Consider the following 13,806-nt stretch of genomic DNA (forward strand, 5'->3'; position numbering starts at 1 on the left):
CAACTCAAAGCTCTTTCCAAACACCGGCAAGCTAACAATAAAACTTTGAGAAGGCAGGAGAAAAGGTGTAGAGGCCTGAACAAGCGATGAATATTTATAATACAAACACATCGCCCTATGCTCGTTCTCCTTAATCACATGCACACGCTAGCAAGACAGCTCCTCCAAACTTTCTCAGGGACTCAGTCTGAGTGACTATAGTTCAAAGTCCAACTGCCTTTGCAGCTGAAAAGAAAGAGAAAGCCACAGAGGCTTTGTAAGAATTACAGTGATCCTATTAAAAAAAAAAATGTCATTCTCTGCTGAGATTTAACATGGCAGAACCACGCAGCACTCATTGAACCTAGCAGCGTTTCAAGTACACAACTCCTGGTGTAATTAAACCACAGGCTTAATTAGGTTCCCATCACTACTGCTTTCTTCCTGCCTTCAGCCAAGAAGGTATAAGAAAGGATTGTCCAATACAGATACAGCAATTTGAAGTCTCAGGTTAGGAACACAGTGGGTGTATATCTACTATAAAATCTACCCTAAAAACATGCCAGTTGTTAAACTAAGCAGTGCATTAGAAGCAGTTAGATATAATGAGAATGTAAATGGGAAGTATTCTAGGGAGATATTTCAGCTAAAAACAGCACACACTGTATGCTATCTTTTATTTTAATCATGCTCTAAGCCCTGCCTTTTTGAACTTTTTATAAATTCTGCTATCTCCCTTTGCAGTTACTTACATATTGGTATATAAATTCAAAGACGAGAAGCAATTAGGAATGAAGCTAAGACTCCCTCTCTTGATGCTAATACATCAAAGGAAGTGGAAAAACTTTCCCCCCCCATACACACTTGGTAACGCAGAGAGTTTCTCCTCTTCACAGCCCAATAGCTCAAGTAGCTCCAGTAGAGACCCTGATGTCAGACTTTGATTACATGGAGATGCCAAGCGATTGGGAAGAACAGCTTTTGAAAATCCCAGCTCTCCGACTCAGAAGACCAAACAACTGTGTAATGATGCTTTTAAAATGCGTATTATTCACATATGCTGGTCCTACTTTTTCCACTTTGGGCATCATAACATTGCCCTTAAGAGCTCCCTGAGGTTCTGCATTTGATTTGGGGGCAACGTGTCTAGGCATGTGCGAAGAGAATGTGTCAGATTAGGGGCTTTCTAACACAGCCAGGGCTCCCCTGCACTGCTTCTATTTTGCTATCCAGCTTGGAGGGAGGAAGAGCCAGGTGCTGCCTTTAAGCAGCCACACTTAGTAAATCCGCCTTTGCAAGAGAGGATAAAGAGAAGTTGTGGCTGGTTCATGCCAGAGAGTATTAAGAACTGCCTTCCCACATCTTCCCCCTACCTTTATGTATCTGTGCCAGACCAGCTATAATCCGATCCTTGAAATTTAAATCACAGGACAGGCAAATCTATGCAAGAAATGTCAACAAAACCCCATGATGCTGAGCCAGAACAGCAGCTGAGTGGCACCATTACACTGGATACTTATATTTTCTTCCTCTAAGTCCTTCCCTCAGTCCAAGGACATTTGAGAACTATGCAATAGTTTCTGGAAACACTCCAGGCCCTTCATCTTTCATAAAAGGAAACTACCGTCTGTTATGTATGCGAATAAACAGGTAAATGACCTTGCCACGTCTGCAGCAAGTCACCAGAGCCTGCTTATTTCTTCATCTCCGGACGTCACCTGTATCAGCAGTGGATCTAGGCAGAAGTAGGAGTTACTGCACTGACTTCAGTGGAAAACTCATCTTGCATATTCATATGAACAAATACATTAAATACTATGGCGCTTAAACAGAAACATGGAGTTTTAAAGGGGCTGTGGGAAGTATTTATGTAATGCCATCAGATCCATGGTAAGTGTAAGTCTCTTACGGGCCTGATTCCATTTTCTCTGCAGTTTTATTCCTGTGTAAGGGAAACCTCACTGGTCTTAAAGGAATTAAGCTATTTATACCAGTATTTCTAATAAACACACCAGAGAGCCTTGCTTGGCTCTTGAGTATAGGCCAGAAACAGTTCTACTATGACTATGATACTACACAGCTATATAGTCGCAGTGAGGGGGGAATCCAGCTCATGACACGTTCTGAGTATTTCTGGATATCGGGTCCATTGATTGGAAGGAATCTCCATCTAGCAACCAAATCCCCAAACAGTTCAAACCCGCAACGCAGGTTTAAGTACTATTTGTGGGATGAAAAGCAAACAACTCTGGAACAGGTGAAGGACTTCTATACTACACTGATGGCAGACCAAGTGAATGTGATTCAGCAAAATTCCTGAAGATTTACATCTATATAGCAGGGCCTGACTTCAGAGGAAAACCACAGCCATCTGCTATTCATCTGTTATCAGGTTAGGCCAGATAAAGAGCTAGCGATCTACCTGAGCACTGGGCTCTCGGGGACTTTCCACTGAAAGTCTTGTTGACTTGAGCAGGACAAAGGATTTTACACTCTGCTGTTATTTGCAGAGAGGCCAGAGTCTGCTTCATACAAGTCAACGTGACTGAAGGTGACAACCACAAATTCCCAAGCATTACATCGCTGCCACAGTGATCTGACAAATTTCTTCCTATTACAATCTATCACTTTCTAAATGGATGAAAAACCTCTCAACTCCAGACTCTGCATGTTTGTTTTCTTAAGTAAAAGCTCTTCTATCACTATGCTGTAAACAAAGATAAGGAGTCTTCTTCCTAAATGACTGTACTCTATCTAATGTTACAGTAAGGTCTGAATGAGATTCTTAAGTTAGCAGGTTTTTCTCCTTATGTTTCTTTGTTGTTCTGACAGTAGTAAAAGGTAAACAGGAAAACCAATGGTTTGGCCTCCCACTCCTTCAGACTCCGCTAACTTGACATCACCCTTCTGCATTTAGAAGAAGGCAAGCACGGAGGAAATTTTCCAACTTTCCCACACCCACAACTTGAGCTATTTGCATTGATGGGAAAACTACAGTAAAGTGCATTAGCGAGGAAAGTTCTATGAAACAAATGAGTAAGCAGCAACAAACACAAAACCAAAAACCTCATCTGGCAAATAAAGACAAAAGCGTTTCTCCATTTCCAAAGGACAAATGAAGAGGCTGTGTCATTCACTTTGTGTGGGTGTAGGACATAATGCTCAAGGCAATTGATTAATACATCCAATGTACAGTCTGTTTTTCTTTGGGGGTTTTATTATGCACCCGAGAAGGATTTGCTAATTAGTATGATTTCAAAGTATAAAGGGAGTTCTGAATACACTCTTGTGCCTCACGTCCCCAAGACCACATTAGGGTGTGTTTCTAAAAGTGCAACTACCCTTACGCTCAGATATGCTTACGGTCTGCTTCAGACACAGAAAAAACACTACAGGAGAGAGTTAAGGAAAGGCAGAAACCTGTCCCGATCCGTCTCTGGCAGTGTCCAAGGCATTCTGGTGCAAACGTATCCATTTTGTGGGAGTCTACAGTTGTGCCCCAGCACAAAAGTAAATCCACAGAACATAAATGGCGCTTTAAATTCCCTAGACGTTTGCAAAGCTGGGACAAAGTACAGCCCTTATTTTCCCCAAATGCACTTCCGTCTTCTTTCCTTCAATATGGCACCTACTCTTAAAGCCTTATGCACCTGTTTGCAGGTTTGTGCAAGTATGATGACCAAGAGCTGGCCATGGGATGGCCTTTCGACGTAGCCATATCCTACGACCATAGCTTTAGAGAGAAAGTTTATAGATTCTGTTTCAGCAGTAATTGAGATTTCAGCATGTTAAGTCAAGGAGGAGGAGAGGTATTATCCGCTGAGCTTTGGATCCAAACATATGTTTTGTAAAAATGGTAGAACTGTGGCAGAAGGCACATAAAAACCTAGCAATTGATTAAACATTTCCCTTCAGTTCTCAAAACCCAAACAGAAGAGCACTAGATCGGTGTGTAAAAAAAGAAAAAAAGAAAAAAAAGAAACAAGCTAAAAGTAAAAGTGAAACTAGCCAGGCTGTTTTCAGTAACTGACATCAATGAAATGGAATAAATTAATGCACAGCCTAAAATGGTAAAAGAATCACAACTGTCTTTTTATCTCAGTACCATTACTTCAGCAAAGGAGAAAAAAGTATAAGGAAACTCATTGCAGAGTTGGTCCAGGGATTTCTGAAGAGCAGAATAACACGAGAGCTCCCCGCTTCTAGGTGGCTGTAACACTAACTGCTAGTACGATGGACAACCAGGAATGGAAAAACGGCACAATGAGGACATAGCAAGCAAACCCTGGAAAGGATTCAGCTTTTAGAAAGATCCACTTCTGGTAACACATTGATGCTTTGGAAAAAAAAGCCTGGAACATATGGAATTATCCAGGATACTAAGATGCAAACAGAATCTTTTTAACTAGGGCTTTAAAAATCTGCTGCCCAATCATTACCAATTATTAAGAAAGTAAGATGAGTTACATCATCAGCTTCTGAAAAGTACAATATTCCACTGAGACTGCCAGATTTGTAGTTCCCTGGACTGAGAAATTATTTTTCCAAATATGAACGGAGGCACGGAGTTCCAAGTCTATACACAAATCCAGCACTTTTCCTAGATATCTGAGTTACCAAGATAATAAAACTAATAACACACCACAGGGTTCTCTTGCTGTTATTAAGAAAAGCCTAAGCAATGGCAAGACTGACAACAATCATACTACTCCCACATGCTTCTGCTTTAGAAGTAGATCCCGGAGCTGGTGCTGATGAAAAGCAGTAAACTACTTGGAGTGGCAGAAGGGCAAAATAGTTAGCCCAGGAGCTAAGCAGGAAAACATTTCTCACCCTTGTTTCTTTTCTAGTCAGAGGGTGGCAAAGGATTCATATTTGCAAGACGCTAACTGGCCAGAGGCTTATAGGAAAGATGAAAGGACAAGCAGCATCTGGGAAGGCAGGGGGGAGAGACCTGGTATTTTTGAAGAAGACCTGTTTGACTTCCTAGGCTTAGTCCTTTATGGTGCCTAACAAGATTTTCCAATCGCACTTTCTCAACGGTGGCAAAAACAAGAGGAACACACAGATAAATACGTCTAACAGCAGCTCAGTAGAGAAGTTTAAATGCTTTTCTTAAAACAAGGCATATCCTACCTTGATAGCAATGAAGCTGAGAACATTAAGGCCTCGGGAAAATGAAAGCAGTAGTGATAAGCATTAGTAGAAAAATGCCATTCTGAATTCATTTGAAATTTCTGTTAAAATTCCCTGATCCCAACACAGATGTTTTATTTGAATATGAGAATCCATAATTTTCAGTGTTAAATAAGTCAATGTTATATGAAATTCTAAGACAGGCTATTTTTAAGGGAGCTCCTTCCCTCCTGCCCTTCCCCTCAATACCATCTCTGTGACTGCCGAGGACTGGTGCTCTGGGCAGTGGATTGGGCTAAGGACCCCTCACTTTGCAACTATTAGCTCCCAGAGCCCCAAAACCCATTTTTTCCTCCTCCTCCTCAGCCAGCCTGTCCCTTCACGAGGGAATCTTGGAATCCAGTTGGCTTATGAGGCAAGGAGGAAAAGGCCTTCAAATGTTACAGCCCAGTATCTAGGGCATGTCTGGTAGCATTACTCTCAAATGACTACTCTGCAGTTGGTGTTGCAACATCAAGAATGTTTTATTGTGGCAGGATAACCTCACAGTTTTAAAAATGCATAGTTGGGCAGGACTGTGTCATTACGCTAACATACTAGCATACATCATCTCAGTAAAAATGGGCAGTCCAGCACATCCAAACTCCTGGTATGCAACATGTTCAGCACTAGCGTTACAGCCATGACATGGCTGCAGTGGCTGCATGCCTACTGCCATCTTGTCCCATGTGGTGTGACTTCAGATCTCCAGCCCATTCTGAGTTGGTCTAACATCTAAGTGAGCAATTGGTCATTTGGGCTGGACAGCCACAAGGCAGCCCAGAGGCCACCTCATCATTCCCAAGTTCGCTGCTGAAGCCAGAAGTCAGCATGCCTAAATGGGAGGCCGGTGAGATCCTGGGCAGAGCTGCGACCAACTGCAACTGCTCTGCTGGTTTCAAAAGAACAAACGGATGCTGTGACTTGAATGCAACAAATTGTGTCACCAATGAATTGTGTGGGCACTTCATGCTTAAAACCAACATTACTATAGTTTTGCTGAAAGTAATAATGAAGGAGAAGGTACCAGCCTCCTATATTATGCACTACTACTATGCACAGCATGCTGTTTTATGCACTACCACAAGGATGGGCAGTTTCCTGCCACGCAGTTTTATGTGGCCCTTGAGAACACTGAACTGCCTGCAGGCCACAGGGAGGTGTTGCTGTGGACACGTGTGGTTTTGGGCGGGGGCAGGGAGAAGATACTCAGAATGGTGCAGTCCAGCTCCAGGTACCATTTGAGATGTTCAGATGCAGCATTATGCAAATGCAGCTGTGCTGGTCCAACACTGGCCTGGGACTAGAAGCAGCCTGAGCATGCAAAGAAGCCAGCTCTCTCTGCACATCAGGTCAGTATGGAGGCACTCACATTTAAAGCACACATAGCCCAGCACTGTAGGACAGAAGTTACGAGGACTGGGTGACGTGCCTGTGAGCAGCTGTATAGCAGGAGGCAGGATGCACACCTACAGGAAGACGGCAGCAGCCCAGACCGGCACTGCGAGCAGCCCTTGGCTATCAGGCCGAGGGATGTCTGCAGCACTATTAGCGGCACTGCGCTGCGTGTGGTGTGTATAGAGGGCGAGCGGAGGAACAGCAGGAGGGCACAGGGAAGCTCACGACCAAAAGTATCTCACTCCTAAAGAGAGAAGGGTTTAAAAGAAAACAGAAGAGCACCAAATTATCCATTTAGGGATAAAGCCAGAGTCTCTCTCTGAGGAAGCAAATGAAATAACTGTGCTGTAACACCAAGATTTGCAGTGATTTGAAAACAAGCTGCACTTGCACAATCCACAAAGAAAAAAGCCATCCGTACTAGAAAGCCTAAGCTCTGCTCTCACTTACACTAGCATATACCCACAGCTACTCGGCTCAAAAGACTTGCAGATGAGAATGTGATACAAGGAGTTTCATTTCCTCAGATAGTTCTCTCACTATACCATCCAACCCTCCTTCTCACTGCAGTTTCCAATCACAGCCCAGCACTCCGCTCTGATTACATACTAGCCCTGAAACCACAGAAAGCCTCCGTGGGTCTGATCTGCAGTTGATGTATATTAATATATCACCACCAAAGTCACTGTGCAGCTGCTGCGAATCTAGTTTAAATACCTCTGAATACTTAAGGCTTGATTCTGTTAATCAGTACAGCTTCGCTGATCCTAGAAGGGCTACGTGTATGCCTCGCTGCTCCAAAGGGGAGGAAAGCCAGAGCAGGAATTTTTAAATGGCATGTTCATTAAAAACACCTAAAAGAGGGCACGTTCTCATTTATCTTAGTGTAAATTTACTCTGCTATGCTCACTGGAGATACTCAGGATTTACAGGGGAGTAGCAGAAGGCAAAAACGGAGCCAAATTCCCATTTGAAGCCATTGCTTTTTCTAAGCCAGCTACGAAGAGGAGGGCAGGACCCACACCGATCTCTGCTATTCCAGACTTTCAGTCGAAAGCCCTACCTATGAGAAAGATACATACTTGGAAGCATTTGGGAAGCGAATGCATCAGTGAGTGTATAAAATCATTACACTGCTGTGAACACGAGCCATATTCAGCAGAAATCAGCAGCTGTTAGGACGACACAGCCTGTCACTGCTTTTATAGTTTGGGGGGAGAAGAGGCAGGATTCAAACACTTATTGCTCACAACAGAAGTCACATATTGCCTTGATCATTTTCTTCCCCTTCTCTTTCTCACCGCCGCCGCCCCCCCCCCCCCCCCCCCCCGCCTCAGGCTCTTCAAGACCACTCTTTAAACAGAAAGAAGTCATTAACCAAACTTTCTCATTTTATGGCCCCAAAAGCTGACCAGAGACATCGCAGTCTTGTTATTCCTATCTAAGAGCTTAAAATTTGAGTCAGGAAGTCAGAGATACTTCTAAGGGGATGGGAATTCGCCCGGGAGGGCGGACAGACCGGCAAACGGAGGAAAACCAAAGACGCCCGGGGCGATATAACCACACCGCCACCGCCGTCCCGGGGACCCGCACGCCACCGCGACCCCCTCCCCTGCCAAACCCGCCGCTGCAGAGGATGCAGCCCCCGAAAGCCCCGTCAGGCAGCTCCTTACGTAAGGCAGAAACCACTGACATCATCCCTCCCGCTGGCATCACCGCGGCGCGGAGCGGCGCCCACCCCACCGCGCCCCACCGCGCCGGCCGCCGCCGCAGCCCGCCCGGCGCGGCGCGGCCCCTTCCCACGCCGCCGCGCCGGCAGCCGGAGCTTCCCCCGGACCCCCTTGCACCGGGGGTCGGTCCTGCCTCGGCGCCGCTTGCCCCCGCGGGTGCCCGCGCTCGCTCACGCACGCACGGAGCCGCGGTGCCCCGGCCGAAGAGGCGCTGCGCGCCTGCCCGCGGTACTTACGCACTGCCTCCTGCTTGGGGTCGAGGCCGCGCACGGCGCCCTGGAGGGCGGCGATGCGGCCGTGCAGCGCCCGGGCGCGGCGGTGGGCGCCCTGGATGTCCGCCTCCACCTCCTGGAAGAGGGTGCAGGCGTGCCGGGCCACGTCGGAGAGCTGCCGGAGCACCCGGGACAGGGCCACGTTGCTGACGGCGCAGAGGTCCAGCACCATCAGCACCGCCGCCGCCTCCTTCTCCGCGCCGCCGGCCTCCGCACCCTCGCCCGGCTCCGCCGGCGGCGGCGGGTCCCGCGGCGGCGGCGGCGGCTCCGCGCCCAAACTCTCCTCCAGCGCCGAGGCGGCGGGCTGCCGCCGGCACAGCCACTGCGGCTCCACGGTCCGCTTGGCGAAGGGCATGGCCGAGCCGCGGCGCGGCCCCGCGGGGCTCTCCGGGCTGCCGCGGCCGCCGGCGGCGCGTCGCGTCCCCCCTCGCCGCCGCCGCCGCCGCCGTCACTCGCGGGCCGCCGCCGCCCGCGGGCGGCTCATGGCCTCGGCGGCGGCTCGCTCCGTGCGCGCGCTGCGAGGTGGCGGCCGCGCATCCGCCGCTGCCCGGGGAGCCGCCGCGCCGTCCCGCTCCCGCTCCCGCTCCCGCTCCCGCTCCGGCGGCGGGTGCGAAGGGGCGGCCCGAGAGCCCGCAGCGCGGCGCCCCGCGAGCGCCGTGCCGAGGCGGGGCGAGCGCGGCGGCAGCGCGGGGGCGGGGGAGTCCGCGCCGCCGCCGCCGCCGCCGCCCGCCGCCGCCGCGGGGGGGAGCTGCCGGCCCCGGGAGCCGCCGCCGCCCGCCGCCCCCGCGGGGGGGGCTCGGCCGCGGCGCCCCGGCGGCAGCGCTGCCGCGGGGGGGGCGGAGGGAGGCGGGGCCGAGGGCGCCGCTGCTGCCCTCGGGCCCCGAAGGCCGTCCAGGGTTGCTACCTGCTCTTCTGGACAGCGGAGCGGGCGCGAAAATCCGCGCGTGAACCGCGAGTCACGGGCGGCAGACGCGCGTAGCAGGCGCTCGCAGAAAGAGCTGCCGTAAAAGGGTGCAGCTTCAGGCATGCCAGAGTTAGGAAACAGTGGATTAAGTTTGCCCGCTCGACCTTAATTTGTCCTGCTTGTACGCGTGTGTTACGGTGCGGTCTCTCATTACGTGACCACACGCAGTCGACTCTCAGTTATTCGCGGTCAAGTGATCTGAGTTGCAGCTTACCCGAGCCATAGATGCAGGGTCACCCCTAGCCCGGTGCCGTGCGCTAGAGCAGGCACCCTGCGAATACAGTGACCTGCTTCCCGGACAAGTTTAGGTCTGCAGGCAGATGAAGGTGCTTTTGCTGAGCACAAAGTCTGAGCTCAAACTTTGCTGGACCCACTGCTGGCTGTTGACACGGACTGCTCATGTGATTTAACACTGCGCCTCTGGAAATGGGAGCGCAGAGCAAGCACAGGTCTGCAGCTCAAGTTTTTGACTCACCGTGAAGCCAGCAGCAGCCCCAGGCCCCGTGGCGTGGCAGGGGCAGAGGCAGTGGTTCTGCGCTGCCCACCTGTGCCGCTGCCGTGCCACAATCCCAAGCCCTCTGTGGGCTTTAAAATTCAGGTGTGACCTAGCAGGAGTGAGCAGGGATTGCAGCACTGAGACCCATGATAGATCTGCCGGGCCAGCGGAGCTAGTCCGATCTGCTGGACCTGAGCGGAGCCACCCTTAAAATCCCTGGGGCATTTATACCCTTTGCTCCAGAGCTGCCTCTGCAGTAGGTGGCCCAGCAGCCCTTCTCCCTGGTAAGGGAGCACTGACTGTACTGCTCTTCCCGCTTGTGGCAGCCATGGCACATGATTTATAATCCACTGAAAGGTAGTGTAGTATTTCACCTGAGATTCGTAAATTGGGGGGGGAGGAGGAGTTTAAGTTTTAATGCTGCAGAAAGAGCATCAGCCATCCAAACCGGTGTGGGATCGCAAGAAAAGCGCCATAGGAGTCAAGCCGGTTGGAAACAGCACTACAGCACCACAGCAGGCAGGGGTAAGAGCTAACCCTTAGGAAAGCAGCTGTCAGTCACCCATCCTACATCTCTCTCAGGCACCCTGACAAGCCACTAGATTGGGCCATTCATAAAAGCGAAAGCTGAATGAAGCAGGATTTTAGACGGTGCCTCACCACAGGCGTTCAGTTGTGTATATTGCCTGACCAACTCGGATAGGGCAGGAGGCCTCTCATCCCTTTACCTCTGTCCCATACAGCTCTCTTCCTTCCCTTGGAAAAAACACTGGTTCCTACAATACATCCCTATTCATCCAGTTCCTCAGCAAAGCTGCAGGAAGCTAGCACTTGCTCTCTTCCCTTTCTCTTCGCCATCAGTTACTCCATAGGCCCCCCCATCTGTTAGTGCCTCTTTCCTTGTCCTAGGCCTGGTAAGATACAGCTCGTCTTGGGAGCACAATTAGCCTCACAACTATTGCATGGCTTCTGCATGTGGCAGTGAGGGATGTGCACTGTGCCAAATGCGAACATGAGTTATCTTGTTTAAAAGAGGCAGGTCCTACCCCATTTGTGACTCTCCAACATGGTGAGCACATCTTCATTTTGGAGATTTCATTGCATTTCCATCTCTCCCTCCAAGAGTATAGGTGCTGCCATTTTTCTTAGTTGTTTTTCATTTCCTAGCTGCATTAAGAAACAAAGCACACAAAATTGACTCACTGACAGACTCCGTGTGCATTTTGGGTGTGAGGCTTCAGCACTTTTCACCAAACATGTGGAGATCACATCTCAGTTTCCTTTGGTCAGAATACAGCTTCTATCAGCGCAGGCACTGTTGGGTCAAGTAACAGCTCCCCTCAGTCACACACCTCCTAAATGTTTTCCATCAGCAATATCGGAGGACACATGCATGTTCAGCAGCTTCTCAGCTGCCCTCAGAATCCTCTCAGTGTGTCTCTTTGATGAGAGACATAATAAGTGGAGATTATTCCCACAGGTTAGCATAAGCTTCAGGAACCAAGTCTCCAGAGGCTTCCTCTGTAGCCAGAGGAGGGGAAAGATTTCTTTCATGCAGGACTTCAAATCCTTAAAGTTAGGCCTCAGCTCTGAACTGCCCCTTAAAAGAGCCTATCTCTCTGCCCTGACTGCAGGGGAAGCCCAGGGAGAACAGCTTCCCTAGGCCAAAGTTAAACTTCAAGAATATTCCCCAGAGTATTAATTTGTGATCATATCAACCTGGACTGACCTTCCACATCAGTAGATTTCAAGAGGCACTTGCAGACCTCAAGTTTGAGATATGACAGAAAGAATATCAGTCATGAAGAGAGATTAATTTGTGCAACATTTATTTATCAATTTATTGCAGGATAAGCCGTGCTGCTTTTGTAGCATGTGTGTGAGTTGTATCCCACAGGCTGGCTCCAGTCAGTAGAGTTTGAGATGCTGCTGTGGATTGCATTGGCTTTCATTCATGGCTGTGAAAGGCTGCAGATTTATTATGGGGATGGGAGAGAGGGGAAAGGTTGTACAGGAAGATCCCTGCTTGACCTCCTACCAGTACTGCTGGTGGTAGGCAGGCCCATGGTCATAAGATAAAGTAGCAGCTGTGCATCTTCACAGTTCCCCACATCCACGCTGTGGCTGTCTTCGCCCTCTGGTATCCATTTGTTGCTGATGTCCTTGCTGAAGGACACCAGCTTGGTCACCCTGTCATGCTGATGGGGTTAGACGGCAGGACCACTGACAGATCAGAAGGATTCAGCAGTCTCCTGATGCAGCAAGATATATGGAACAAGCAGGTGGACTTAGGCAATCTCACCTGGTTTGGTAGGATTGCTCTGGCCTGCTGCAGTATGTCTTGCTTTGCAGTGCCAAAAAGGGAGGAGAGGCTGATGAGTGCTTTAGGCTATTGTCATTTCCTCCTCTTTCCATGGCTGTCAGCAAGATGCCTTTAGGCATCATATTAATGAAGTTGTGGCCTTTTGACCATGATGTGGTGCCTGTCATCGTTGATGCTAGCCCTCCTAAGCATATCACTTATTTATTCTCAGCGCAGATGGCACAGACAGAACATTACCCAGCCTGCAGCCATTGTAGGCTAGCAAAAATTATCCTTGTTCGGAAACTCTCTTGAAGGTTCAGCTACCATTCTGCACTTAGACCAGATAGCGACATTGATTGATCATGCCAGGGCACATTAAAAAAAAAAAAAAAAAGAAACACAAGCCAGAGAAGTTGCACAGTCAGGACAGTTCACTATGAGTCTGGACCTGCTCATTTAGCATGCATAGCCCTGCCAGTTTGTTTCAGTAGGAAAATGTTAAGATCACATCCAAAACAGAACTGGGAAATAGTTTTGCTGAAGAGGCCTGCTGGGTTTGAACAGCTTACCATCAGGCAAAAAGCTGCAATACAAGCTTTTTTGGTAGTTCAGCTTTTCAAAAATGTGTCCTACATTCCCCCAAACACCCTTCAGTTTAGGATAGTAAGGTAATTTCCTCCCTCAATGTGATCTCCCATCTTGGGTGGCCCATGAAGGCAACACCACTGACATGCGAAGGCACACATCTTCTTGCTTCTAGTTCCTACTTCCGTTCAACTTTATTGGCCCAAACAGCTGAGTTAGTGTTGTCAAAGCATGTGAGACGAGTCTCTTGTAACAACTGCTACATATAGGTATGACTATTCCTGGCTCAGCCTCACCCCCTTGACCTCTCGCGATGCTCGCAAATGTACCATTGCTGTCCATTGGTCATTACCACTAATACTGTGCTGTCTGTATTTTCTCTTCTCCAGACCTGGGCATCATTTTTCCTCACTGCTCATTGAGATGAATTATTTTATGAATCTCAGTAAAGCTGTGACCTTTGCTGACCTTCTCACACGTCCCAGTGAGGACGTGTACGGACATCAGCACAGTGAGTGTTTCTCTGTTAATCTCTTTCCTGCCCAACGGGATTTCTCCAGGCACACGTGTGCTGTCACCAGCTTACATTCTTCTTCAGCCTGCTGCTGCTGTTTCTGGTATTTATTAATATTTGTATTACCGTAAACCTTTCCACTCTTACACTATGACCCCACTGTTTTAGTCACTGTTTTAAATGGGAAGAATGCAGGGCCTTCAGGAGTGTGGTACCTGCAGCAAAATGAGTAATTGTACTCCACACAGTGCTGCAAAAACACATGGTGCAGGCAAAACAAAATTAAAAAAATGGAAAGTTAACTCCCTTTTTCCAAAGTCTCTTAATTATAGTTGTTAAAGAGTTTACTTGCAATCAGAGTAGGGATGACATTTCAAGCTGAAGAGTG

The 13,806-nt window shown here is 48.8% G+C and overlaps 1 protein-coding gene across 4 annotated transcripts in view; it reads right to left on the reverse strand.

The window, feature by feature from the left end:
• NHS (NHS actin remodeling regulator) overlaps window positions 1–9,252 on the reverse strand; it is a 267,912-nt gene extending 258,660 nt beyond the window's left edge. For all 4 annotated transcript variants that reach the window (XM_064499608.1, XM_026120723.2, XM_026120724.2 and 1 more), the window contains exon 1: window positions 8,519–9,252. In XM_064499608.1, the coding sequence (XP_064355678.1) occupies window positions 8,519–8,909 (391 nt within the window). In that variant the 5' untranslated portion in view covers window positions 8,910–9,252. The remainder of the gene's footprint in view (window positions 1–8,518) is intronic.
• Between the last annotated feature and the right edge of the window lie 4,554 nt (window positions 9,253–13,806).

This window comes from Dromaius novaehollandiae, chromosome 1 (genome assembly GCF_036370855.1).
Source record: "Dromaius novaehollandiae isolate bDroNov1 chromosome 1, bDroNov1.hap1, whole genome shotgun sequence".
NCBI lineage: Eukaryota > Metazoa > Chordata > Aves > Casuariiformes > Dromaiidae > Dromaius > Dromaius novaehollandiae.